General features: G+C 41.6%; 1 protein-coding gene across 9 annotated transcripts in view; it reads left to right on the top strand.

Annotated features, from left to right (window-relative positions):
- The window catches only part of LOC116035508 (ryanodine receptor 3-like), a 109,637-nt gene that overhangs the window by 23,469 nt on the left and 58,303 nt on the right, over window positions 1–27,865 (top strand). For 3 of the 9 annotated variants that reach the window (XM_035994500.1, XM_035994501.1, XM_035994498.1), the window contains exons 3-27: window positions 1,013–1,117; window positions 1,748–1,768; window positions 7,354–7,368; window positions 7,905–7,979; window positions 8,097–8,175; window positions 9,047–9,159; window positions 10,403–10,502; window positions 11,048–11,141; window positions 12,015–12,089; window positions 12,733–12,889; window positions 13,521–13,685; window positions 14,068–14,189; window positions 15,124–15,304; window positions 16,307–16,442; window positions 17,773–17,868; window positions 18,203–18,321; window positions 19,881–20,014; window positions 21,031–21,272; window positions 21,595–21,787; window positions 23,083–23,299; window positions 23,394–23,498; window positions 23,768–23,770; window positions 26,359–26,462; window positions 27,196–27,279; window positions 27,696–27,855. In XM_035994500.1, coding sequence (XP_035850393.1) covers window positions 1,013–1,117; window positions 1,748–1,768; window positions 7,354–7,368; window positions 7,905–7,979; window positions 8,097–8,175; window positions 9,047–9,159; window positions 10,403–10,502; window positions 11,048–11,141; window positions 12,015–12,089; window positions 12,733–12,889; window positions 13,521–13,685; window positions 14,068–14,189; window positions 15,124–15,304; window positions 16,307–16,442; window positions 17,773–17,868; window positions 18,203–18,321; window positions 19,881–20,014; window positions 21,031–21,272; window positions 21,595–21,787; window positions 23,083–23,299; window positions 23,394–23,498; window positions 23,768–23,770; window positions 26,359–26,462; window positions 27,196–27,279; window positions 27,696–27,855 — 2,895 coding nt within the window. The remainder of the gene's footprint in view (window positions 1–1,012; window positions 1,118–1,747; window positions 1,769–7,353; window positions 7,369–7,904; window positions 7,980–8,096; window positions 8,176–9,046; window positions 9,160–10,402; window positions 10,503–11,047; window positions 11,142–12,014; window positions 12,090–12,732; window positions 12,890–13,520; window positions 13,686–14,067; window positions 14,190–15,123; window positions 15,305–16,306; window positions 16,443–17,772; window positions 17,869–18,202; window positions 18,322–19,880; window positions 20,015–21,030; window positions 21,273–21,594; window positions 21,788–23,082; window positions 23,300–23,393; window positions 23,499–23,767; window positions 23,771–26,358; window positions 26,463–27,195; window positions 27,280–27,695; window positions 27,856–27,865) is intronic. The other 6 variants (XM_035994503.1, XM_035994499.1, XM_031278593.2 and 3 more) reach the window with 4 other exon arrangements.

Raw genomic sequence — 27,865 nt, 5'->3', positions numbered from 1 at the left:
AGGAACTTGGTTCAAATGCGGTAAAAATGCAGCAGTCAGCACAGATTTTATAAGTGGGCATCTAATCAGAATATCACATATTATATGTGGATGTTTTCCTTATGCAGCAAAAAGTTATTTACATACTAAATCAAAATCAGTATTGATGGGAGGCAGGACAAGTGGCTGTGGTAATAATTTCATTAATGCTGCTTTGGTTATGGAAGGAGCATGCTGGGCCAATGTAAAGGAGGCAGCTGCTTTCGTAATAGTAGCCTTGACGTTTTTGGTTCATACTTTAGTTGAGAACGTGCTGTACAGTATAATACTGAACTGTAGATGGTGCTTCTTTTGCCCTGTAGTCTTTGCACAGCAAGACCATATATTCACTAGATATTTTCCAAAAACTGAGCTAAAAGGAGAATGAATATTGGACTTCCATCCGTCAGGTGGACACAAACACGACCCCAAATTAATGCTAATGTACTGTATCTCCTGGATGTGTAAAAAAGTAACTGTTAGCTAACAATTTTTCATTTCAACTTAAAAGCTGTTGTGTATCCAGCATGTTTTCACTGCCCCCCACGAGATAACAGTTTCAAAGGTTTCATCACCAAGAAATAAGTAAACTGCACACTTCTTGGACCTAAATGCCTTTTTCTTTCATCTAAATGGTAGAGGGGTAGAGATGGTGTAAAAATCCTTTGTAAGTCCAACTTTTTGGGAGACTGAGCCCCACTGGTTGTGTTTCTGTTTAGAGATAATATTAGAGTTTTTGGCACAGGTGACAACACTCGACATAAGGAATGAACTCCGTCTTCTGAGGTACAAATGTCTTCTGTAGCTCCTTTTAGCCTGAGAAGACAGTTGCATTTTTAGAGCCTGTAAAGTCTCCCGCAGCTTGAAACTATTACTTGAACTAACTACTACAATGAGAACACAAGAGTGAACACTGTATGTAAAGTAGATGAAAGTGGCCTTAAAAACTGTGGTAATCATTTGTAACCTGAGACCCACTTGTCTGTTGTTGCAGTATGTTCCTCCAGACCTGTGCATCTGTACCTTTGTGCTGGAACAGTCTCTGTCAGTACGGGCCCTACAGGAGATGCTGGCTAAGAGCGGACAGAACAGTGAAGGGGTGAGTGATTGTGAACACACACACATGCTAATACACAAACACAGATAGGGAACACTCTGACAATCCATACTTCAACTCCTCATAAGCCATAAAGTCATGTACTGTATGTCACACGTTCAAACGTTCAAAAGAGGAGGTTGTAAAACAGTGTATTGTAATGAATGAAGTAAGCTAAGTTGAATACTCTTAACTTGTTCAGTCACTATAAAGAGATTAATGGGCAGAATAGGCCCATTACAGTGGCCAGGGGACCTCGACTGCAGAGAGGTCCGGACCCCTATGTATATAAATAAGGATGAAGGGGATGCCCTGGCATTGCTGCAGCGTGCACTTTTAGCCCATTTGATTAACACCAAGGCTTGAAGGAAAACAGCATACTTTAGCACATACATATCTTCCTTTTTAAAATAAGCATTCTACAAGCAAAGAGAGCCAGTGACAGCAGATTTTGATTTTTTCCAGTCAATACTATGTCGCTGAATTTGTAATTAACAATTCATCATTGTAATTTCTGCACCTGATGTTGTTTTAGTCGACTTCTTGCAAGTGTGTTTGCTTCTCTTTGTCATTGCTGTGACAGATGTGTAATTCTCCCTTTTCTGTGTATAATCTCCATCTTCTGCATGATAGACACGCGGCCCGGAGCGATGGGTATGTTCACCACTCATACCATTCCCCTCTCATCCCCAATGCATGACGCAGTAGATTAGTCACAATACACAAACGCCTACTATAATCCATCACCACTGAACATTTGTCTTTACATCAGAAATCGTTAGAAATGGTTTATAGTTTATGCTAACACCAGAGCACATGCTTTGAAATAACTGATGATCAAATGGATTTTTTGTGTACACTGGGTGAGAAGATTGTGTCTGAGCTCCTGCCGAGCTGACAGAGACAAATAGAGGTTAGTATAGACTTCCAAATAAGGTTCCTCGCAAACATCAACTCTCACACAACTCACTTTCCATTGCCGGAGAACTAGAGCGGCACCGATGCTGGATTAGCGTCAGATTAGCATTAGTCTTGCCCTCAGGGGCATTCAGATGGATGTTCATTGCAGTATCATTTGTTTTCTATAAACCCCACCACATAGGATAAGCTCTAATTTGTCACAGTATATTTTTTACTCACTCACCCTTGGCTGTGTGATATGAGATGCTATGAGAGGATGCAAACAGCTGAGACTAAGATTTCTGTGACAACAAATGATCACGAGTGATTTAGTAAAAAAAAAAAAAGCTCTCCACACAGCTTTTGCCACATGAATCCTCAGTAAAGTGAGTGCTCATATTATGCTGTTTGGCTTTTTCCTGTTCCTTTATAGTGTTACATCTTTTTTGTGCATGTTATAGGTGTACAAAGTGAAAAAGCCCAAAGTCCACCCCAAAGGGACTTACCATCTCCAACAGAAAACACTGTTCACAAACTGCTCCAAACAGCTCTATTGTAGTCCAGCCTTTTCTTCCGTGATGAACGTGCATCACTTTGTAACACACGTTATAATGCTCGCCTAGCTGCTAGCATGCCACGCCCTCAAACTCTGCTTCTGATTAGCTTGCAGTACTTACCTAAGTACTGCACATGTTCGACTCCCAACGAAGATGGAACAGAAGTGAGATGCCTCACTCTGTAGCTAAAAGCGAGAGCTCGACACACAGGGTGAAAAGAGGAGCTACAGCAATGTGCAGTACAACAAAAATATGGTGTTTTTTGAAAATTAAACCATGTAAACCTATTCTGGTACAACCTCTAAATACAATTATGAACCTGAAAATGAGCATAATATGAGCACTTTAAGGCTCATATTCATTTACTTGACTTCTGAGATAAATAGATGTTGGAGGACTAGAGCTTTTTGGCCACAGTGGACTGTCTGTGGAGCAGAAGGATGGAAGTCAAGACCATTGGTTCCACTGCCGCTGTGGGGAGTTTAAGAGCTAGCTGTCAGGGAATTATGAGCCACAGCAGAGAAAAGTGATGCTCAAAATATTAAACTCTAAATTAAAGCTTGAATGGACATGTTTAACTGCGAGTCCAGCCTCATCCCTCATGCATCAGCACCCTTCTTTAGGCCTTAACATAACACTTAAAGACCAACTGCATTTTTTGTTTGCCATAGCATACATACAATACCTGGGGTCTCATTTATAAATGTCGCATACGCACAAAACAGGGCTGAAAATGTGTGTAAGCCACATCCACGCAAAGGTTGTGATTTATAAAAAACAAACTTGATGGCAGAATGTGCGGTCCTCCACGCAAACTCTGACCCATGCGTACGCACATTTTGGAGAATATGGGAATTGGCGACGCAGATGGTGAGAAGGTGAACTGAAGTCAGACTGCAGAAAGTACATGTGGGAATAACGATTAGTCGTAATATTTTTGAAGTATTGATGCCTCACGCACATTTTTTCACTCCATATGATCCACGTTCTCATGAAGATTAAATCCAGCAGTGTTATTTGCGCTTGTACAGAGTGATAATTGTTCCATAAACATCTTGTAAATTCCAACTCAAATCTTATATCAAAATTCATTCTTAATATTTAATCGGTGCTGTCTCACCGTCACATTGTTCGCTACGGAGCGCAGGAGGAGGATCGCATCAAACACCCTAGCATTAGATAACAGCAGAACACAGTGCAGCCTAAATAACTAAATACCTGTCATTAATACTGTGCATATATCATCAAATGTCAAAGTCTGGAAATACAGCCGTTAAGCTCTCGCGCAATCGTTACAGTTAATGTCCTCGTTATCAGTCCGAACTTTAATACTGTTTATAACAAAACCTGCATGAAGAAACGTGTGTTTGCCTATTAGACTTTCGTCTTCAAATTGTATCTCTGGGTGGGGGATACCACTAGTTGATGCTGTGATTTTGGCAAGATGTTAACAATTACAAATTGTTGTAAACATATAAATACTGCGGTAACCCCTGTGCGTAATGCTGCATGATGGCCCTGCTGGCCCTGCAGAAGGACTACGCTAATGGAAGAATCAGGAGAGAAAGAGACTTCAGGGACCATGACGATGACTGGCTGATATGCCGATTTAAATTCCCTAAAGCTGTGCCCTTGGATCTATGTACTGAATTGGGTCCAGTAGAGAGGGCAACGTGCTGGAACCGTGCCATCCCGGTCCAAATACAGGTCCTGGCCACTCTGGGGGCAACCGGCTGTTTCCAGAGGGAAATGGCAGACAGCTAAGTGTTTTTTATAACTATGATATATAATCTTCAACTTTATCGCTAAGGCTTGTTTGGATATAATATATAGTTCTGTTAAATCTAGGTCTGGTATATCGAAGCTGTCCCCAAGTGCCGTAATGCCTGCCGTTTTTGGACGGTATTATTAATATATGTAGTCAGGTTCCCATTCAATTTGCAGCAATTCCTGAACGTCTGAGAAGTTTTTTGCTTATTCTCCGCCAGTCGTCATGATTCGGCGTAACCAAAGAACAACTGCCAGGGTCATTAACATACTGATCAGCATTCATGACATGCTTTGCATTGACTATTTATGGTTAAAAATGGGCGTGTACAGGGCGGGATAAAAGGCTGATTCACATACGCACACTTGTGGGTAATGTGTGATTTATAAAGGGAACATTGCTTACAGATGTGCGTACTCACGGTTTTATAAATCAGAATTTCTTTTGGCGTACGCCATTTTTGGCTTTTGGGCGTACGTACACTTTTAGTAAGGATCCTATGCACAGCTTTATAAATGAGACCCCTGGTCTGTAAATCATGTCCTGTAAATCATGTCCTGTGTGTGAAAAAAATCAGAAGTCAAAAGGAAGACATTTTTATTTAGTATTTTTCGGTTTTATGATGGTGCCTATCTTTGCAGTACTTTGACGGATTACCGTTAGTCCTCTGTCTACCTGGATTTATTTGCATATACAGCCAATGAAATTGCTTTATTTTTAAACATATTTGCATAAAGTATTAGCGTCACCTTTCTATCATGGGCAGATGGTCAGACTTACAGACAGCAGTCTGCTACACAACACAAGAGCCACAGACAAAAACCTGCATTAGCTTTCCTGCTAAAGTCTCCTTCTTATCTAATTTACAAACATGAACACACTTGTCTGCACTTTAGCTTGTTGAACGAGCAACTACACACATGTTCAGTGGGAAAATATGCATTTGTGACATCAGTTTGCTGGCCCGATAGCTAATTAGCTGATCATCTGCAGCACTTTGGTCCATTTAATGCTTGTGTGGTCCTTACTATTCAATACCAATGCTAACAACGCACGTCACGTCTTCTCATAACTTGTTAGCAACAGCACTTGTCTCGTTCCCCCGCTTTAGCTCAGCCTGCCAGCTGCTGTCAATCAAACACAGATAGCGGCTTAGAGGGAAACAAACATTTCTGATCCTGAAAAATACCTTTTTTTTCTTCTTCCTTTTGATAATAAAGAACTATTAACAATAAATAAAACAAAAATTCACAACTGCAAAAATGGAAGAATAAATGTGATTTCAGATGGACTTTAATATTGTTGCGTTTCATACTTTCTTATTAGGCTACTTGGAAGATTAACTCATCTCAAAAATATTTTCCTTTACCTTTCTCTCGTTTTGTGCCTTTGTAGTAAAGCCCCCAGCGAGTTTTAGATGTCTTTGATTGTCCATTTTTATTGTGTTACTTCACTGTTTTCTCTCTACTCACATTTATCTTTTTTCGATACTGCCTTCCTATTCATCATTCTTCGCCTGAGCTGAAATGTCATTGGAGGAAGCGCCATTAAAGGGGAAATGGAGGTTGAATATGTCTCGGCTGAGGCTCTGAAATCAATATGCCTTTGAACAGATGGGCTTATCAATAGACAGTGGCTAGAGAAAATCGGTACTTCAGGCTGTTTTAGCCGGAAGGCCCTGAGACACAGGGGACTGGAGAGGACCTGCAAAGACTTAGCACTGCAAACACACTTACAACTGGTGTAAAAGCCAACCCCCTTTTAGATCAGTATTCACCAGCCACTACTCTGTGTGAATTTGTCGTTGCTCATCCAAAAAGCACTGACCTGTTTGATTTGGTCAAAAGGGCAAATGATGAGATCAGTCAGTCAAGCTGCCATGACGGCATCTGGTGTGCTAGTGTTTTCTTTCCTCTGCCATCACTGCCACCACTTTTTCTTCTAGCTTGGTGTTCGTTTGTGGCTGTAGTCACACTTCCTTTATTGAGAGAAACCACAACACTGCCGCTACATGCACACACACATGTAATTTGCTGCAGGGCTCACACACCAGGAGGCTGCGTCCTGCTAAATGTCATGCCTTTAAATTGATATGAGGATGTCACTTTTGGTCAACAGCTGGACAGGAGATCCAGTACTTGTTTCTTCTCTCATACCTCTTTGATCCAATAGTCTTCTTCTTTATGGCTCAATGAGATTAGGTTAATACAGTCTGACTCTTTTCAGTTGCTCAAGGTGGATTGAATTTTTGCTGCAATGTGTCTCTACATGCAGAAGATTATTTTTCTTATGAGCCACAATTTCCCTCAGTGCACAATCGATCTGTATAACGCAGTCCCCAGCCACGAGGTACAGATGGGCAGAAGGCTTGGGTTTATTGGTTGTGGTGTTGATTGCAGCTGGATGTGCCTCGCTGCATTAAGCTCAGTACCTCAGCCAGCATATAGCAGTAGCCAGGAGCACAGAAGAAGCCTGAAAGCCAGTGCTGCAGTCTGCACGACACAACTGCATCAAATCACAGGCCGGCTATTGTCCCATGTAGCCAATTGAGGGGGATATAGGGAGAAAAAAGAGAGAGAGAATGAAACGGGAGAGAGAGGCTGTGCATGGTAGGATGCTTTCACGAAACACTGCCATGCATTACGTGTCTCTCAGATAAATAAAATTGGAAAAAAAAACTGAGCTTTGGTAGATTTTAAGTCTTTACTACATGTCATTGCAGTGGTTGTAGTTTCAGTTTAATGTGGCATAAACTTGGCTGTTTGGAATTGTTTCAGAAATGATTTCTGGATCCTGTGCCAATGGCAATACTTTGTAAAATGCCAAAGAATGGGAGTCAACTTATTTTTCTAAATCCCTCTTAAAAGAATTGACAGTTTGACAATCGTGTGCTCTCGCCACTTTAATAATGTGTACCAAAGACTAAAATAAGGCAGAGGCGGGCAGAGAAAGGCTCAGGAGAACAATAGTTCTTTCTGAATAATGACACTCTTTTTTACCTTAATGCTTCCTAGAGGCTCATAAGGAAGGTGAGTAACACAGGAGTTGCTTGAAGAAAATCAACAAAAACTCTTCTTTATCCCCTTTGCATTTCTTCCAGTAGAGACACCATTTGTTTCCCCTCCTGCATCTTAACCCAACCTCATAAGCAGTGGAGTCATTCCCTGCTAATGTTGACATTGCACCGGAGACTGACAGTAGTTGTGCATCCTTCCCACATTCCCGTTGTCGGAGTGCTGGAAAGATGACCCCGTATCGCTCATGGATACAGGAGCCAGAAACACCATCTCCTGTGGCAAGTCAGATTGCATGTCTGCATTGACGAGATGGGGTGGCAAAACCCTCCCCAAGAGATATGTACCCCCTCCCCCCAACTTGAGGTCATCTTCGCTGGCGAGAAGGTCCAACATTCAGTGCCAGAGGTCGGGTGTAGATTGAAGCAGTTGGAGGGAGACCCCTGGGGCTGTTCAGCTTGAGCTGATATGTAACTACGTATTGGTGTGTGTGTGTGTGTGTGTGTGTGTGTGTGTGTGTGCGTGTGTGTGTGCATGAATGATCTCTGTAGGCAGCGCAGAGCGGTGGACACAAGACTCTTCTGTATGGACACGCCATCCTCCTGCGGCATTCCTTCAGCTCTATGGTAAGAGATCGCGCACAATCAATGTCGCCATCATCGAAATAAATTAGCAAGGTCTTCTGCAGAGGAGTGTGTTTGACAGCTCTGTCCTGTGTGGTTTGATGTGTCCGTTGACCACAGTATCTGGCCTGTTTGAAGACATCAAGATCACAGACAGATAAGCTGTCCTTCGATGTTGGTCTGCAGGAGGATTCAACAGGTAAAAGAAAAGCTCTGTACAGTTTGCTTTTATCCACCTCTTTTTCCTCTTTCATTCTTGCTGGCTCTGTCTCTCTTTGTCTGTCCCTGTCTTTGTTCCTGTTTCCCTCTGGTTCTTTCACTCTGTCTGTCTATCTCTCTCTGCTGTCTGCAAGCTCCCCTCTCTTTATCCCTCCCTCTCTGTTCACAAGCGTCTGTTTTCTCAGTTAATATTCCCTGTGGAGCGCTGTAGACATACAGTGTGGTTCTTTTGTCAGTGCTGATTACATCTCTGATGCACATTTGCATTATTATTTATTTCATACCATGCACCAGATGAGCAGTCACCTCAATATGACTTAAAAAGAGTGTTGCCATGGTGCATCCACATGCATCCAAGTTCTCATTTCTACCTTCTCCCCCCTCATTGCATTATTAGTAATTACAGATGACATTCAGCATAGTATCGTGATATTTTCCTTGGCAATACTGTATTGATACACTTTTTAAGTCCACCAGATGGAAAAGTGAAACGAGATGAACAAACCAGAGACAATTTTTTTTCAAGACAAAACAGATGTTGACAAGGTTTTGCTTTGAGGACATAATTTGAAGTAGGAAAAAAGGTATTATAATATATATATATTTATATATATAATATAATATATATATAATATATCGCAGAACATCGCAATATGTTTGAAATCGCAATAATATTGTATCGTGATAATATTGTGGGGCCTCTGGTGATTCCTACCTCTAATAAATATATAAATATATATATATATATATATATATATATATATATATATATATATATATATATATATATATATATATATATATATATATATATATATATATAATGTGTCTATGCGTGTGTATCATTGTAGGTGAGGCCTGTTGGTGGACGATCCACCCTGCCTCCAAACAGAGATCTGAAGGAGAGAAAGTGCGGATCGGTGATGACCTCATCCTCGTCAGTGTGTCCTCAGAGCGATACCTTGTAAGTTTATTGTTTGTTGTTTGATCCTTAAGCTGTAGCGTGTGTGTGTGTGTGTGTGTGTGTGTGTGTGTGTGTGATATAGAGGTCTTAGAGCATCAACTCTTCTTCCCCTAATGTGACAACATTTCAGATTATTCCAATCCTGTTACCACACTCTCTCTGTAGGCTGTAACGTTAAAAGCAACACCTTTTTTCCCTCTGGATGACTGCAAGGCTGCTATCGTTTACATTAAGCAAAAGTTGATCTGAACTGGAAATGTCTGGTTTGGTGGATTAGGATTTCTTCAGACTGCTGCCAGTGCCATTTAAAATGAGTCGTCATCCTCCCCACATCCCGCCGCCATCAATAATGATTATATTCCTATTGCACTGCTGAACTGACCTTTTCAGCATTAATTTCTTTGACTATTATGCCTTCCTGCCCTCTAAGCTCCGCATCATAGCACTGTGCGATGTGAACCCTGAGAAACATGTCCCCTGTGATCCATGAAGTTGGTGACAGCAGCCAGCCTGTGTTTACCCCCCCATGGCGGTAGGGGCACAGCCAGATGACCACTATCGCCTTACAGTCACCAATGTCAATCTGGTAGTCTGTCTCTGCTGTCACACACACAGTGGTATGTGGGGACAGCACCCAAGGGCTGCGGAGGCACTATGGAGAGGGAAGATGATCAGGACACAGCTGCCACAAAAGTTGTTTTTTTGGATACAAAAGAACTGTGGAAAACACACACACACACACACACACACACACACACACACACACACACACACACAGCATTACAGCCCCCCAGATGGTATAAATCCCCAAACACTCAAGGCATCTGTCCGTCATGTTTATGGTTCCCTCAACACTAAGTTATAAACTGGAGTTTTCTTCTGGATCAGTGATTACAGATACTGTCAAACTTAAGCTGAACTCACACATCACATTTGATGTTGAATAAATGGTTTCATTTAGATAACAGAAAGCCAGTGTCTATCTTCCTATAGCACCCACACTTGTTTGCAATCGGGTTGTAGTCTAGAGAGTTATTTACAAAATGTATAAATGTTTAATATAATCTCTTACAGGTTCAGTGTATTAAATTATCGTATTCTGTGGAACAAAAAAGTAGAACCATGCAAGTAAAGTTATAAAAAAAAACCACCTTTGCCCAGGGCAGTCTTTTGTCCTGTCACTGGTGTTGATGTATGCAAATAAGTAAATGCTGCACAACATCTTTCTCCTCTTTTCCTGCAGCACTTATCCATCTCCAATGGCAACATTCAGGTGGATGCTTCCTTCATGCAAACCCTGTGGAACGTCCATCCCATCTGCTCCGGTAGCAACATAGAAGAAGGTAGAGGCTACACACAAAGTCCCAGCTTCCATTATTTCTTCACAATTCTTTCCACATGTCTCTCCATGATTCTATAGTATTTTTTAACTATATATATTAATAAAAAGAGGGGGTGTAGGCTGTCAAATGAATGTCAATTCGTAAATATATCTCAAGATAGGATAGTGCAAGTTTCCACTAATTGGTCAAGAATAGGCCCCTAAACATTCAAAAGACTTTTCTGTTTCAGAATTAAATGTAGCGTTTTCATTTGTTAAAAAGCATCTTGTTAAACTGTTCTTTGAAACATCCAATCTAAAAGTATATTTTCCGCTGTGACCATTCCCAGCATTTGTGAAAATCTCCTCGTCATGTTGAATTTGCTTGGATTTCTTTATTGAGAAATTAGGAAAACGTCTTCTGAAGTCAACATCAACATTAACAGATTGCATCGATGAGATGACAAGCATTCACAGTGGAGGCAAAAGCAGCAAAAAAAAAAAAAACGGGAAACAAAATGTCTAGAGTCTCCTTATCTAAATCTAATGTCCTTCCTCCTCCAATAGGCTACCTGTTGGGTGGTCATGTGATGCGGCTGTTCCATGGACATGACGAGGTAGTGGCCATCCCAGGATCAGACCAGAGTGAAGAGCAGCAGAGGTGCGAAACACAGCAAGGGTTGAACAAACTAGGTTACGCTGCAACATTGGGGGTCACCCTTTAGTGATGGCATAGCAGTTACAGTATGTAGCACAAGAGAAGCTAACTGACCTGTGAGTTACCCATGCTTCCTCAGCTCCCTCCTACCTTGCTTCATAAAGAATGCCTCTGACCAGCGTGGCACTCATCTCTCCGGGGAGCCAAAATGGCTGCCGTGTTATTTTTATCTACAGTATAGCTGCTTGGTGCCAACACAGATAACGTAGGCCACAGAAAAATGGCACACTGGGCTCGAAATGGGTCACACCAGCGGGCAAGGCCCATTCACGCTCAGCCAGGTGCCAGGATATGTGTGTTCCTCCAGGGCGAAAACACACATGGTGTCTATTTTTAGAACAGAGCATGGCAAAGACAGAGGCGGGATTATTATATTTATATTATATTATTTTCCCGCTTTGGCTTTTCTCCTACTGTTGTCCTTCAAATTCAACAGAAGGAACAAGCTGTTTAGAGGTCTTACGTTTTTCTGGGGCAGATCAAACACACTCCAAGCTGTCAGCGGGGGGGTGATGAGAGATTTATTTTATCTTTGAACCCAGTCACCCAAATGATAGACAGTGTAGGTGTGGGTTATCAGGGCGCACATGTCTCTGTTTGAGGGATGTGATGCTTTAGTCAGCAGAGTAAATACAGCCAGTGTGTGTGTTTTTGTGTAGAAAAACATCCTCCCAGTGAATATCAGCGTAACAAATGAGAGTAAAGAGGTGGTGTTCTTTCGAAGCAGGATGAATGACCTTGACAGTATCAGTGGTGGCTAGACATTTAAAGTGTTCACAGAAAGACAACCCACTCATGCTTCTCTGGCATCCCCAGGATAGTCAACTATGAGACGGGTAAAGCCGGTGCCAAGGCCAGGTCCTTGTGGAGGCTGGAGCCGCTCCGCATCAGGTGGGTTGTGTTTCACATTATCTGTTATCTATTTCTTTCCTTACTGTTTCTCACTACCTATTTTATTCTTTTTTTAAAAGCTTTTTTTTTAAAATAATCTTCCACCATTCTCCTATTTCTCCATCCCACCTGTTTCTTTGTATCTGCTGTTTTCTCTTTCAATTTTTTTTTCTCTCCAAACCCATTTGTCCTTTCCTCCCTCTCACTACCTATGATGCACTGTGGCATCTCTGTCTCTTTATTCCTCTATCTCCCTCCCTCTTTCTCTTTCCTTCTGTCGCTTTCCCTTTCTCTAACTCTTTGATCCTGGCTATTTCACAGCCTCACAGGGGACGCAGCCTTTCCTTTTTTCATTTCAAATCTTGTGTCAAATATTATATTTGTCACATATACAATGTTTTTGACCGTGGTTTGTTTTTAATTTCTTGAACAGAAACAAAGTGCATAATTAGTTTATAGCTATAGTTCATCTATATGCTTATTATTCTACCCCGTGGCATGCTAGATAATTAACAGCTGGCAGCAATGTTTAGATCAACTAATTAGCAGCTATTAGGCTTCCAGGGCTTATTTAATGCACCTTGTGTCTCCTTGTATGTTTGCATGTGTGCTTCATTTTAATGTGTGGGTGTGATCTTGACAGCTGGAGTGGGAGCCACATCCGCTGGGGCCAGCCCTTCCGACTGCGCCACCTGACCACCGGTCACTACTTGGCCCTGACTGAGGATAGGGGGTTGGTGCTGCAGGACCGGGAGAGGTCAGACACCATCGCCACCGCCTTCTGCTTCAGAGCCTCTAAGGTTAGGACATACGTACGCACACAGATACAAGGGCACAAAATGTCTTCACTTGACTCTCCCGCTGTTCCTCAAGGTGACCTGTGTCACATGTGATCAACCACACACCTTCTCATTACACACAAAGGATCACCTTTAAACCTTTACAAATGAACTGCCCACTCCTCTTGAACTGGAAAATCACATTTTTCCAAGGACAATGAAAATTACAAGAATTATTGGAGCAGTGAAAGCTACACCATCGAGGTTAATTTAGCTGCTCTTGCCAACTCTGACTGAACCGTCCATTTAGCCTTACTCTGTGTAATGGAGTTTCTAGATATGGCCAGTGATTGTCAGCCAATTAGTGACTCCTCCAATGTGGATTCAAAGCATGTATTATAGAATATAAGTGAAGTCATTTATCACTTAAGTCCTCATGTCGATTAGGGGTCGCAGTTATATCTGATCCTAGCAAAGCAAATACAATCATCCCGCTGTGATAAATGGAGCCATAAACAGCAGATGCAGTTGACATTTGGTTGGTGGTTGATTAAAAACAGATCTGCATGCAGTGTGTCTGAAAGTGCATGTTTTGTATTGTGCCAGCATGCTCCAGACTGACAACTTTGACATTTTCTCCTCCCCTGTGCAGGAGAAGCTGGAGCAGAGCCCCAAGCGGGACATCGAGGGCATGGGGGTGGCAGAGATTAAATACGGGGACTCGCTCTGCTTCATCATGCACATGGCTACGGGACTCTGGCTCTCCTACCAGGCACCTGATGTCAAATCTGCCCGTCTGGGTCCCCTCAAGAGACGAGTGAGCGGAGACAAACACGAGCACACACTGTTTCGTCTTCAGATGCAAAGCACATCTAAAAATAAAGATTATTGTCTATTAGTTCGTATCTCTGCCTCGGCTAAATATAAACCTTGTCCCTTGGCTATTATGGCAGAAGTGATAGAGGTGTGTGCGCGATAATATGCGTGACAATGTGTCCGCCATGTAAACACAGCCAGATAGCCTGTAGTGTCAGCACCTGTGTTCCAGACATTGTGGCTCAGTGCTGGCTCCCGATGGCTGGTCACTTTCTCTCCATTAAATGACTTCCTCTTCCTTTTTTGGTCCTTTTTCCCCTCTTTCCCTATATCATCTCATGGCAGTGTCTCACACTCTTTCTCTTCGTGTCTGCCCTGTCAAGGCGTGCCTACATTCTGAAGGTCACATGGATGACGGGTTGACCTTGCAGCGCTGTCAACACGAGGAGTCCCGCGCTGCACGAATCATCCGCAACACCACACTACTTTTCAACCGATTCATCAGGTATGATGAAGCAGTAACACTGCTGTTCCTCACTAATGCAGTGACGTGATCACACAAATTGCCCAATTAAACCAAATTACAGTCCACATTTGTATTGAGCCATTTTATTAGGCTAATTTGCAAAATGTCCTGTCATGGTACAAGTTGCATAATCGTTACACTGATAATGATGATGGAGCATAATTAATAGAGATGATAAAACAAAGAGTCCCCCAACTGCACAACATCACACACAGATTAATCTTAAAAATCAGACATCTCAAAGCTCCACAGACTCACACAGTCCACACAAAAATCCCTCCAGATTGTCAACGCACCCAGTGGGGAGTTAAGCTGTGGGCCTGTGAGTTTTGACTGAGTGAGGTGCCAAAGTCCCAGACAGCTCACTCAGTGGTCCAGTCATGCGTTTCCAAATGGCAAACATTGCAGCGGCGTCACGGCTATGCACTGCCAGCTATAAAAAAGGGGAGTCGTGGGCACGTAAGTGGATGCTTCCAGCGCCCTTATTTGTTATCAGACGGCCCGCTGTCCCCTGGGTTGGGCTCGTGGGGCACTCATGGCGGGAACATGTGAGAGTCTGTCAGCCTCCCCCCGCGGCTGTGACACACACATCTCCGCTCACCCCTCCCACGAGTACGACAGGAGCTATTTTTAGCAGGCCAGCGGAAATCAGCATTTCAGCATGGATGAACCTGTGGGCTAAACATTGTGTTAGTCATCACAGCCTCCCCGCAAGTCTGCTCAGCCTCCCAATTAGAGTGTCTTTACCAGGCATTATTGCATTTGTGATGAATGGGGGTATTTTGAAAACTATGCATGATCACAAATGTAAGTAGGCACTGCTTTTCTGTCTGAATGTGGGGTTATTTGTGATGTGTTGACGTTTCTGTGCCATCTCTCTCTCTCTCTCTCTCTCTCTCTCTCTCCCTCCAAGAGACCTGGATTGTCTGGGTGTTAAGAATAGGGTACTGGTGTCGCTGCCTGTTGAGGAGGTGCTCCAAACCCTCAATGACCTCATCACATATTTCCAGCTCCCTGATGCTGAGTTGGAGCATGAAGAGAGGCAGATCAAGCTGCGTTCGCTCAAGAACCGGCAGAACCTTTTCAAACAGGAAGTAAGTTTCACCATAAAGGAAGGCACAGCAAAAATAACACAGTGAGCTGTTCTGCAGTGCAGCAAAATATTAAAAGCCCCCTGGACTAAAGAGTTTGACTTGTGATTGAGGCAATTTCAGTAAGTGACTGCACATATGGGTGAGTCGAGAGCAGCGGCAAACTTGCAAAAGACAAAGTATGTGACGGGCTAAAGCAATTGATTCTTTGAAGTGTGTTTCAATGCCATCTTGTATTTGGAGGCATTGCATTTGAAGGTGTCAGCAGTTCTGGTGTTATAAGTTTTCCCGAGGCTGGCACGAGTGCACTGAAGCTTTCTGCTAAGCCTCTAGGACCTAAATTGTGATCATCAATTATGAAATGTCAGCTGCCTTACTGAGGGTGCCTATGATGTCAACTATCCACACTCCCCTTAACCTTTACAGGCTACAACAATGTGTCACCATATCCTCAAGCCAACATACATGAATGTGAATTAGCTAAGTAAAATAAATGTGCATTTCTGGTGGTTTCAGTATTTGCAAATTATGCATATTTCAGCATTTCATCTTATTTACCCGTCTTTCTATGATAATATACCAAAGCGGCACATCTCTGTCCCACTCCTAATATATTACATTTAGAAGGTTAATTTTTCACTGCAGACAGCTGACTCATGATTTTCCTTGGCATTATAAATCATCAGCAATTTCCATTTTGTCTTTTTACGGTGCCCATTTAGCATATCTGATCACTATAGATATTTCGCTGTGGTATAAATCACCATGACACAACCACCAAATTGGACAAGAGAGAGCCATAGGGCTGCGTTCAGGATGGTTGACTAATTGAATGCTGCAGAAAAAGAGCTCACCAAATTAAGTTGTCATACTAATGAGAGCTTGCTATTTGAACGATATGTATTTTAATAGGGGATGTCGGTGTAAAATACATGTATTTCATATTTATGTTATTTTCGTGTGGTTCTGTCACGTTCACATATTTGATCACTGTGCATTTCGTAGGGCATGCTGACTCTGGTGTCCAACTGTATCGATCGTCTCAACCTCTACAACAGTGCTGCCCACTTCGGTGAGTGTGCGGGGTCGGAGGCCGGAGCAGCCTGGAAAGACATTCTAAACCTGCTGTATGAGCTGCTGGGTAAGAAGCCCGTTTAACACACACACACACACACACACACACACACACTGTAATCAATCACAGAGATGAGTCGTTGTTTGAAGGTAAAGTAGCTGCATTGGTGATGAAGAAGTGTGCTGACCTGGTATTTAGCCAGCCATTTACAGATGCCTCACAGTGGAAGATTGTATTCGGAGGTTTCCAGAATTCAACTTAACATTATACAGACATACACACACACACACCATCAATTTCCCATCTCCAACACTCACACACATAATCACAGTTTTTGGGGAAAAAAGACTTACCCCCTGCATACAAAAGAGATACCCAGTTCATGTGATGTGCTTCCAGAGCATCAACACAACAAGATCAGTCATCACACACACACACACACACACACACACTCACACACACACTCACACTCTTGCACTGATTGACAGCTTTATGTCATATGACCATGTTTTTTTAGCCATTGAATGTCAATTCTCATCACTATGCTGCTTTCTGTTTTATTTACTTGTTCTTGTGCTCTTTGTATTCCCATAGCACTATGTCATCAGCCATGCCTTTGCAAAATCACTTTAACCTCTTGCACTGCTAGCATATGGTCTGTCAGATGTAGACATATCTCACTAAAATGATCTGGCAGGGGGAAATAAATATTTTTTGCTCTCCCTCTCTGTCTAAAAAAACCTGCTGTATCTGATGAATACAATGTTTGGCTGAAACATTTTCGTCATCAGTTGTGACATAAAGGATGTACTTGTGAGCAGGCATGATTTTCTTCCTGTCACATTCCTAAGAAGAGAATCTGGATGTAAAATGTATCTTTTGTCCTGCCACACCGAAACCCCTCTGCCCTCCAAGTGTGTCCTTCACACTCTTATTTACACTGATTTCACCTCCTGGCTTAGATTAGTGTTCCAGCCACGTCTCTCTCTCTCTCTCTCTCTCTCTCCCCCCCGCCCCATTCCATCCTTCACACACCTGCTTCTGCGTAGCGCTAAGTGGATTTAGGATGCCTCCCTCCTTTCTTCTCTGTCTGTCTGCATTGGGTGACCCTGTCTTTTTTCTTTGTTGCTAAGACATAATGTGGGTGTGTTTGTCCGCTTTATGTCTTTTCTCTCCTTGTGTCATTCCCTCCCTCTATTTTAGGCAGCTTCTAAATTAATATGTATAAGGTAAAGCTAAACCTTCCATATCTTTGGGCATGCATTTAAAGTGTCCACCTTTGGGCAAAATTGTTTTTGCTGTTGCACTGAAGAGGATCCATCAAACCACTTAACCCAAAAACCTGTTTTCTTTCCTATAAAATGTGACTCATGCACTCTTTGCTTGTACCATGCAGCTGCGTTAATAAGAGGGAACAGAAACAACTGCACCCAGTTCTCCAACAACTTGGACTGGCTGGTTAGCAAGCTGGAGAGACTGGAGTCTTCTTCAGGTATGCTCATTATCATCCTCACACATACTGAGCCTCCAGTGAAACGGCATTGTGACATAACTTGCATTTTCTCTGTCAGAGAGACATCACAAAGCTATCCAGTTCCTTCAGTGGGAATGCAGCACTCCTCGACAGGGACATGAGTCTTAAAAGATGTAAAAAGATGACACTGCCTACTTAGAAATTATATAGTTTCCCGTTCTTTTTTTAAATGTATGATAAAGATTGGTGTTGACTGTTAATCCATGTGGCCAGAATATCTTTGATAAGTGTCCTCTGGTGTGTCTTTCTCTTCTGCACCTGTTAACTAATTGATGAATATGCGGCTGTGCAGGCATCCTGGAAGTTCTGCACTGCATTCTAATTGAGAGCCCCGAGGCCCTCAACATTATCCAGAGAGGACACATCAAGTCCATCATATCGCTGCTCTACAAGCACGGACGCAACCACAAGGTGAGCAGCAAGTAGCAGTCAAATGTTAATTTGGGGTACAATCTCCACTGTGATATAAGATAATGACATATCTGGGCTGTATTTTTGTGTATAATGTGGTCGATGCACAAGGAGAATGTTGAATGAACCCAAGTGGAAAATAAAGGTCTTGGTGAAAGGAAATTACACATGCAAATTAGAATAAGGTAAAAAAACAATGAAATATATTCTTAATGGAATAGTTTGACATTTTGGTGTTTGTTTGGTTTTTGTGCTTATTTGCTTTCTTGCTAAATCAGATAAGAAGATCTATACCATGCAAACATCTGTAAGGTAAATATGTAGCCAGTTATCTTAGCTTAGCACAAAGACTGGAAAGAGGGCAACAGCTAGCCTGGCTCTATCCAAATGTAACAAAAACTGTCTACCAGCACCTACATCTTGGCCGAAACCAGTAGCTTCCTGGAGTCTCTGCTGGTTGCCTGGCAACAGCTCCTGACCACAAAATAGGCCGGCACATAATCCCCTGTTAAATTGCAAATTGATATTTATATACTTCATTTTTTGTATGGATTAAACAAATGAGATATAACATGTTAATTAGTGAGCTTTAGAGATGCCAGTAGGTGGATTTTACCTATTTGGACAAAGCCAGGCTAGCTCTTCCCCTGTTTCCGTTAAGCTAAGAAGCTAAGCTAACCGGCTGCTGGCTCCAGTTTAAATTTTACCTGAAGACATAAGCGTGGTATCAATCTTCTCATCTAACTGCAAAAAAAGCAAATGTGTGTTTTTCAAAATGTTGAACTTTCAACATATACTGACATATTTCCATAACTCAAATGTTGTCATAAACCTTTAAGCAAGAAAGCACACAACCACCACCTAAAGTGCCTGTTTATCTTGCATCCAGCCATCTCTAGTTCTTTCCTCATTAGGCTCAACAAAATGCTTCACTGGATGCATATTTATTTCCATAACAGTTCCCTTTGGGCCTCTTTGTCACCTCTTCTTGTCTTCTGCTACTAATTCATTGTGCTTACCTTCCACTAGCATACAAACTTCCGTCTTTGACAGAAGGTTCCCAGGGGTTTGGTTGCATTGTGTCCTCATCATGAATCAATCAGTTTAACAGTAAAAGTAGATCAGGAGCAGGCAGTCAGCTGGCCTGGGTCATAAATCAGCCGGAGTGTATAATTTAGCTCTAGAAGCAGGAGAAAAGAGCCAATGATAAAGGTGGCCTGTCGCCCTTGGCTGAGTTTCCTGGCCAATTTAATTCTACAGCTTTGCTAAGATAACATCAATGGAATATTATTGGACATGTTTTTGCCCCCAATAAGCATCTCTGAGTAATTAAGCAGTGGTTGCATGAAAACTGTCTGTCCCTAGAGCAGCAACCTGGCCATTGATTAGGAACAAAGATAATAATAATAATAAGTAATTTCTGGAAAGGTATGGATTCATAACCAGGGTTTAATAGGGACAGTGAGGTCAATGTGAAATCCGTTATTGGGGAACTGTAGGGCTCTTCCTCTCGATAATGTTTCTTATTTTCCTCCCTGCTGCCTCGCTTTCTTTTTTAGATTCTGGATGTGCTCTGCTCGCTGTGTGTGTGTAACGGCGTAGCTGTGCGAACCAATCAGAACCTAATCTGTGATCACTTGCTGCCCAAGAGAGATCTCCTGCTGCAAACCCAGCTGGTCAATGATGTCCAGAGGTTAGAAAGCCATCCACTCACCATGTCTCCTTTCAACATCATGCTTTTTTTTCATTAATTTACATTTCAATTGCATTTGCAAATCAAATGGTTAGAAATAAGGAACTAAATTCTCATTCATTACCAAGTGAATAAAGTCCTAGTTTGTGATTGGTGTACAGGATTGGGTTGCACCAGATTTTTGTTAAACCATCGCTGTGTGTGTAAAGTACTTTTAAAGTTCTTTGTAACTGCCACCTACTTTCAAACTATTTACTAAATTGGATGCACCATTAAACTCAAGGAATATCTAAATCAGTAAAGACTTCCAATCAAAAACAATCAACAATACAGTCATTGTAGCATCACAAGCTGTAACATAACCTCAAAATATAACAGTTAGAGAGGTCTATATATATATATATATATATATATATATATATATATATATTTCTATTCCTAACATATATTTTGTAAATGTAGGTACTGTATTACCTTGCTTTATTTGTTAATGCATAGATGGAAAAATATGTGTTTTGAAAGCCGGTCTGGCTGCGTGTGCATGCCGGCTCCAGAGCCCCAACCATCCCACTGTGGGTGTGACGTATGTACGCTCAACCATGATGTGATAGTTTGCACACGAAAGCTCGCTGAGATTGTACTTGGCCTTAAAATCTCCTTTTAACTTGTATTATCCTTCCACATTTTATTGTCCTTTGTACAATGAAAAGAAGCGTTTTGGTGAGGGTGAGATCGTTTTAAACTCTAAGATTTAATCTCACAAATCTCTCTGGATCATTGTCTTGACACTAGTGAAGTGATGACTTTGCTCTGCCTTGCTTCAAGTTATCAACACTTTTAAAGAACTTCCTGAACCAAATATATTAGAAGCAAATTGAATTATCTTGTCCTGAGGGCAGACTTTTTCATTAGTTTTCAGAAAAAATAGCATATTACAAATGAATATGAGAATATCTAAGAATGTGTCACTGCCTCTGAGGGATAACTAATGATTTCATGTTTCACTTCATTGCCAGTATGAGACCGAATATCTTCCTGGGGGTGAGCGAGGGCTCAGCTCAGTATAAGAAGTGGTACTACGAGCTGATGATTGACCAGGTGGACCACTTTGTGACCAGCGAGCCCACCCACCTGAGAGTGGGCTGGGCCAACGCTAAAGGCTACGCTCCCTACCCTGGAGGAGGAGAGGGATGGGGAGGCAATGGAGTCGGAGATGACCTCTACTCGTATGGTTTTGATGGACTCCACCTCTGGTCAGGTCAGTGGGAGGAATGCAATTCAGTGTGCAACTCAGATGATATCATAATAAGCTAATGTATTAGTGGTAACCCTGGGCTACAGCCAGGGTGTGTCTAGACAGGATCAGTGCCCTGCAGGGATGATCTCCTTGCCCAGAGTGTGTGTAACTGTGTGTACAAATGTGCATGTTTAATCCTATGTGTGTGTGTGAGAGAGACGTGATCTGTGCCAGCGTCACTCACTGGGTCTTTTTCAGCTGTGTGTGTGTGTGCGTGCGTGCGTGCGTGCGTGTGTGTGTGTGTGTGTGTGTGTGTGTGTGTGCCTGTGTGTGTCCTCAACAGGTCGTATCCCACGGGCAGTTGCGTCTATGAACCAGCACATCCTGACCTCAGAGGATGTAGTGAGCTGTTGTCTGGACCTGGGAGCTCCCAGCATCTCTTTCAGGATCAACGGACAGCCCGTTCAAGGCATGTTCGAAAATTTCAACACTGATGGGCTCTTCTTCCCTGTCGTCAGCTTCTCTGCAGGGGTCAAGTGAGTGTTTATTTGTTTCTACTGTGCGCTGTCTAAGACAAATTGACTCCCTGAAATTCTTTGATGATAAATGAGCTACACAGAAGTACAGGCAGATGAGACACAAACAAGCATATATATATATACACATATACAGGTAAAATAGGCCGGCTTCATATTCTGTTCTGTTGCCGTGGTGACCACAGATAGTGTGATGGACAAGACTTTAAAATGGAATTTCAAGCTCCAGCACTTTTCCCATGATTCCATGATTGACTCTGACTTTGTAGAGCAAAGCAGCATTCTGCATTAACAGCTTTCACTCTTTGAAGCGCAGAGACTCTTGACACCAAGAGACTGGTCTGATTTGATTTGTTCATGTAAGCTATTTGAAATCCTTATTGCATGATGAAAATATATTCTCAAAAAAAAAAATCAATACCCGGCAGTGGAAGGGGAATCAGGGTGGACTCCATTATGTTCCACAAAGTGTTGAAGCAACGTGTCCTGAGTTTAGTGTGTTAGCATGCTAACATTTGCAATTTAGCATTAACACAAAGTACAGCGGGGGCTGAATGTCATTAGTTTTGCAGGTATTTAATTTTAAACCAAAGGGTGGGACAAGTTAACATTTTGACTTGATGATTGTGCTAGATGAATAGTCAGGGGATCACCAAAGTTATTACAATTCATCCTGAGGGGGATTCTGAACGTCTGTAGCTAATTTCATGTCAATCAATCCGGCAATTGTTGAGACATTTCAATTAGAGTAAATGTTCAGCATTTCATACACAAAGTGCCAGCTTATAGCCACTTTTGTGTGGGTAATGACACCTCAGAGCTTGTACTTGAAACTGACCCAATGAACGGGGTGAACATCTCCACGGATTTAAACGTGCCAGAAAATGACAGCCACACATCTTCACTGCTCAATAATTGAAAGCTGCAGTCAGAATGGGCTTGGTTGCGTCACCACTACTACTTGAGTAGCTATTTTGGGCAGCCTCAGGAGAGCCTCTTTACAGTGATGGCCTGTGACGTTTTTCCTGTCTCAGAGCTAAACTTGTCTCTGTTAGAGCAGAGGCGGGAACTGATTGAAGTGGATTTAGAGGAGAAACAGCGTTACACTTAGCTGGATTTTCTTTTCACTCTCTGCTTCTTTCATAAATAGCTGTCTGATTATCACTTATGATTAGATATATAAATTATCATAAATTATATTAGATATATACCCCCCCGCATACATATAAAAAAAAAAAGTTCTCCTACAACTTTAGTGTGCAGAATAATAATTTAATAAAATGTTATGTCGTCAGGGTACGTTTCCTGTTGGGTGGCCGACATGGCGACTTTAAGTTCCTGCCTCCGTCAAGTTACGTTCCATGTTACGAAGCTCTGCTGCCGAAAGAGAAGATGAAGGTGGAGCCGGTGAAAGAGTACAAGAGGGATGCGAATGGAGTCCGAGATCTGCTTGGCACCACACAGTTCATGTCACAGGCCTCCTTCATCCCCACACCTGTTGAAACTAGCCAGGTAAACTAACAGGAGAAGAATAGTCAAACATGTAAATAATCCTGTCACTGTTTAACTTTTTTCATTTAGGTTCATACTTTGCCTGTTTCCTCAGATTGTTATGCCGCCTCATTTAGAGAAGGTTCGAGACAAGCTTGCTGAGAACATCCACGAACTGTGGGGCATGAATAAAATTGAGCTGGGTTGGTCGTATGGCAAGGTGAGAAATATATGCTGATTCCTTTCCTTTATAGTATAATACTCTTAGAACAAAATCATCACTCTGGATCGAAAGATTAAAAAAAGCATAACCCATACATTTTGCCATGTTTGTGGAGAAATAAACATCACAATTACACATTTTCTAAAAAAATCTAAGTTAAAAACAGCTTTAAATGCATTAGTTGTTGGTAGTATCAGAATTGAATCATCAAAAGCCTGTACGTCATCTTGCTTTCTCTTTTATAATTTGCGGTTCACACCAAAAAGAGGGTAAGTGGAAAGAAAACTCAATTCCATGTCCGATGCTTTTCATACCATTCATTTAGATGCATACTTCCAGTTTGTTTGTAGTTAGCATAGTCATTGTGTCTGTGTTTTAGTAGAAGTGTTGTTTCACCAAAGGGCAGAACAGGGTGTTCACAGCAACAATAAACCATGAGGAAAGCTTCAAAATCTTAAATCTTCATTTAATTTTTCCTATTTTAAAAGAAGTTTAATTGATTCTTTAAAGACATAATGCCTTCCAAATGTAAACCCAAAAGTCGCTTTTATGATGCAGTTATAGTTTGATATTTTGGGAAAAATTATGTTTCTGTTTTTGCTGAGAGTTATATGTTCAAGATGAATACCCCTCTCTTTGCTTATCTTAGCTTAGCATAAAGACTTGAAGTCGGGGAAAACGGCTAGCTAACAAGCAGACTCCAGACTATGGATTAAACAAATGAGATATAATGTGTTAAAGGCCCTGAACACCCACACAGGTGTTTATAGTTAATGTGGCTGATTGGACCTTTTCCAGGACTGTGTGGGTGTGGAAAGACTGAGTGATTGACATCTTCCTGAGTCCACTGTTAGTGTTGTTGCACCTGTTAGGGCGGGACAAAGGACACCTTTGTCATCCTTATTGGTAGAAAGAATTTGTGACCTAATAAGTTCCCATCAGAGCTCCGGCCCACCTTCAACCTGAAAAGAGTCTAATGCTGCATTCAAGACACAATTTTTGGCCCGTAAGTTACAACTTCAAGTCACGACTCATGACTTGGTAGCGTTCCAGGGTTCAGGTTAGGCTACCTAACGTTAACGTTAGCTAGCGGCTACCTAACGTTAACGTTAGCTAGCGGCTACCTAATGCTGACGTTAGCTAGCGCTAGCTGATACTAGCGATTTCTAGTTGGCGACATATTTTGGGCTTCATTTAATAAACATTACCTGTAGTAGTACACAATCGTATGTGTATTGTTTTGATTACAATGTGCGGAATTACTTTACGTTGCCTATTTATGTATATTTATTTCTATTTTTCACTGTTAATCACCTGCGTCTGTACAGCATCAACAGGGGGTCGCCATTGTTGTTTATGTGTGTGTGACGTCAAAAACTGTAACTTGAGTACAACGATCTGGTACGAGTTCACGGGTAGAAAGTTACGGGTTTGCCTGCCGTTCCAGGGCACTTTCACGGGTAGAAGGTTGTGAAAACACGGGTTACGGGTTGCCTGGAACGCAGCATAATCAGCCAGAATAACTGAAAACACCTGTGTGGGTGTTCAGAGGCTTTAATTAGTGAGCTTTAGGGACGTCCTTTTGGAGAGGAGGCTAGCTGTTTCCCACTGCTTCTAGTTTTTATGCTAAGCTAACTGTCTTCTGGTTCTCTTGACAAGAAAATGAATGTGTATTTCCCATAATATCCAAATACTTATATTCTAAATATTAGTTAACACAGAAGTAGAACACCTAATGTATATTTTAAATATGATAAGTTGAAAAACAGTCAAAATTATTATTTTGCATTATTAAACCAAATTCTAGTCATTATACCTGCAATTTATACCCTCAAAAACAAGACTTTCTTGGTTTATTGTACATTAGCTAAAGGATAACACCAAAGTGACCTGTTTTGCCCTTTAAAGGAACAGATGACAACACAAACAACAATACGGAACACAGCTCTTATGTCTATAATACAAACGTATAACGGAATCCTCCAGATATTACTAATACCGCCAGTTTCATTCTTTTTCGGCACCTCAACAGAATCTTTAATTTAACATTAGCATTTTATTGTCAAGACGTTTTTTTTTTTTAAGCTCAGGAGGTCAGAGGCACAAGTGTGTCAAATAGTGAGATATGGCCATGGTACACATAGTATTAGATGTACAGAGATTTTTGGATGTGGCTACGCTGCAGGCCATTCTGTGCTCTGTAGTTGTCATTCATTGTGATTCATTACAGCAGCATTAACAGTAGACGTCCTACAGCAAAGCGAATAAGCAAAGTGTTGTTCGTTTCTTCGCCCCTGTTTTTTTTTTTGTTCCACAAATGTAATTCTGTAAAATGAAGAACTGCCAGAGAAGAGATTTCTCACAGAGTTCTTGTACTATTTACAAAAGAGCTGGCTGGTGTTCATTGAACCCACACACAGCTGCATATCTGTACGCAGCCCTGCATGTTTTCTTGGTAAACATCCGCCATTGCCATGCCGCCTCCTCTGAGCAGCATTGCCAAAGGGATTATTTGGCATACAGTGCAGCCTCGAGAGAGGCATTACACCATCACTTGGTATTCCAGTCGTACACCTTTCTATCGCCCCCAAGAAAACATGCTCCCTTATTCCTCTTTCATAACATGTTCATTACAGTAGACTGTCTTATCACCGTAAGCAGTAGCACCCTTATTTAAACCACATTCTCCTCTCCTTGTTGGTTTACAATGACTTACAAGGCTGTACATTTCATATGCATATATTTAGTAAACTTTCCCACATGATGTACAGACAAATGGAGTAACTGTGGACAAAAGTTCCAGACAACAAAAAGGAAGTTGAAATAGGATTTCTGTGACTGTTCTTTTTTCTGATAGATAAGGGATGATAATAAGCGGCAGCACCCATGCCTGGTGGATTTCTCCAAGCTGCCAGATACTGAAAAGAACTACAATCTGCAGATGTCAACAGAAACTCTGAAGTATGTTGAAGTATTATGGATTTATTTTCTTTGTGGTACTTTTGTTTTTGAAGAGAAGAAGAAAGAGAGTGTCTGAAAGTCAAAAAGAAAAATAGATTAGATTTGTTCTAGTTTGTTTAAAACAGTTGTTCATAAACATTAATTAGGAGCATCACATACATGACATCACCTACAGTCTAAACCAAGGAGTACAAACTCATAAGGATTAAAATGAAGTGTCTGTAAGACAACAACAAATGCACATACCTGTGGTCAGATATGACCCTCACTTAAGGGTTATTTCCATGTCCAGTGTCGCTCAACCAAACAAGTCTTGCTGGTCCTTTTCCACTCATCAGGTGCTTTACATAAATGCTCTTTAGATGATACAGGAGAATGTTAAGGTTTGCTGTGATTAATTTTGATCTGGGGCACAGGCAGAAACATCTGGGTGAGACTGATGGGTTTCTGAGTAACACCAAACTCATTTTTATTGTCACTTTGTTCTCTCACAAGGTATGAAGAAAATGTGTCAAAAGCACTTCACACCCATTGCATTCCTATGGGTATTCTTTGGCCTTTTTCTCCTGACAGATTAAGACACGCACAATTTAACTCCATTTGAACACTCCCAACCCCTCAGTCGCTACTGTTGGATCTACATGAACTGTCAAATCAGAAGAGATGTTCAGGTGTGGATTAAACACAATCTGCATTCGTTCTCAAACTCACTTTCTGCTGTTTTTTCTCACAGGACTCTGCTGGCATTGGGCTGTCGTGTAGTTCAGGTCAATCCAAATGCTGAGGGCTCCCTCAAAAAGATAAAACTCCCTAAGAAGTAAGCGTGCATGCCTATATGTACTGTACAAAGTCCATCAAAACACACACATTTCTTATTTAAATGTAGCTCAGTTCATACTGTTTGTTAGAAAGCTGTCTCTAGTTACTGATCGTGATTGTGCCAATAATTAGTCAATGAAAAAATAATAACAGACTTGCAGAGAAAGGTGGTTTATATTTTAACCATCAATTGAAAGATATAATGCCTTTTGGGCTTTCTACAGTAAGAGCTAAGATTAAAAATGGTGAATCAAAAGGTGTGTAAACCCAGGAAAAAATTATATATAGTGTTAATATACTGTATGTGCTGCCATAACGATTCATATCAGGCTATACATGTGGGTAGTGCTAGTCCTGGTGGATTTACCTTTTATTACTTCCATAACCTTTTGCATTCTCTTTTTTTTCCTGTAGCTACATGATGTCCAATGGTTATAAGCCGACTCCTTTGGACCTGTCTGACATAAAACTGACTCCAGGTCAGGAGCTGCTGGTGGACAAACTGGCAGAGAATGCACACAATGTGTGGGCCAAGGACCGCATCAAACAGGGATGGACATATGGTATTCAGCAGGTACGCTGCA

Source organism: Sander lucioperca, chromosome 18, assembly GCF_008315115.2.
Source record: "Sander lucioperca isolate FBNREF2018 chromosome 18, SLUC_FBN_1.2, whole genome shotgun sequence".
In the NCBI taxonomy this organism is placed as follows: domain Eukaryota; kingdom Metazoa; phylum Chordata; class Actinopteri; order Perciformes; family Percidae; genus Sander; species Sander lucioperca.
This window is presented reverse-complemented; position numbering and strand designations above follow the sequence as displayed.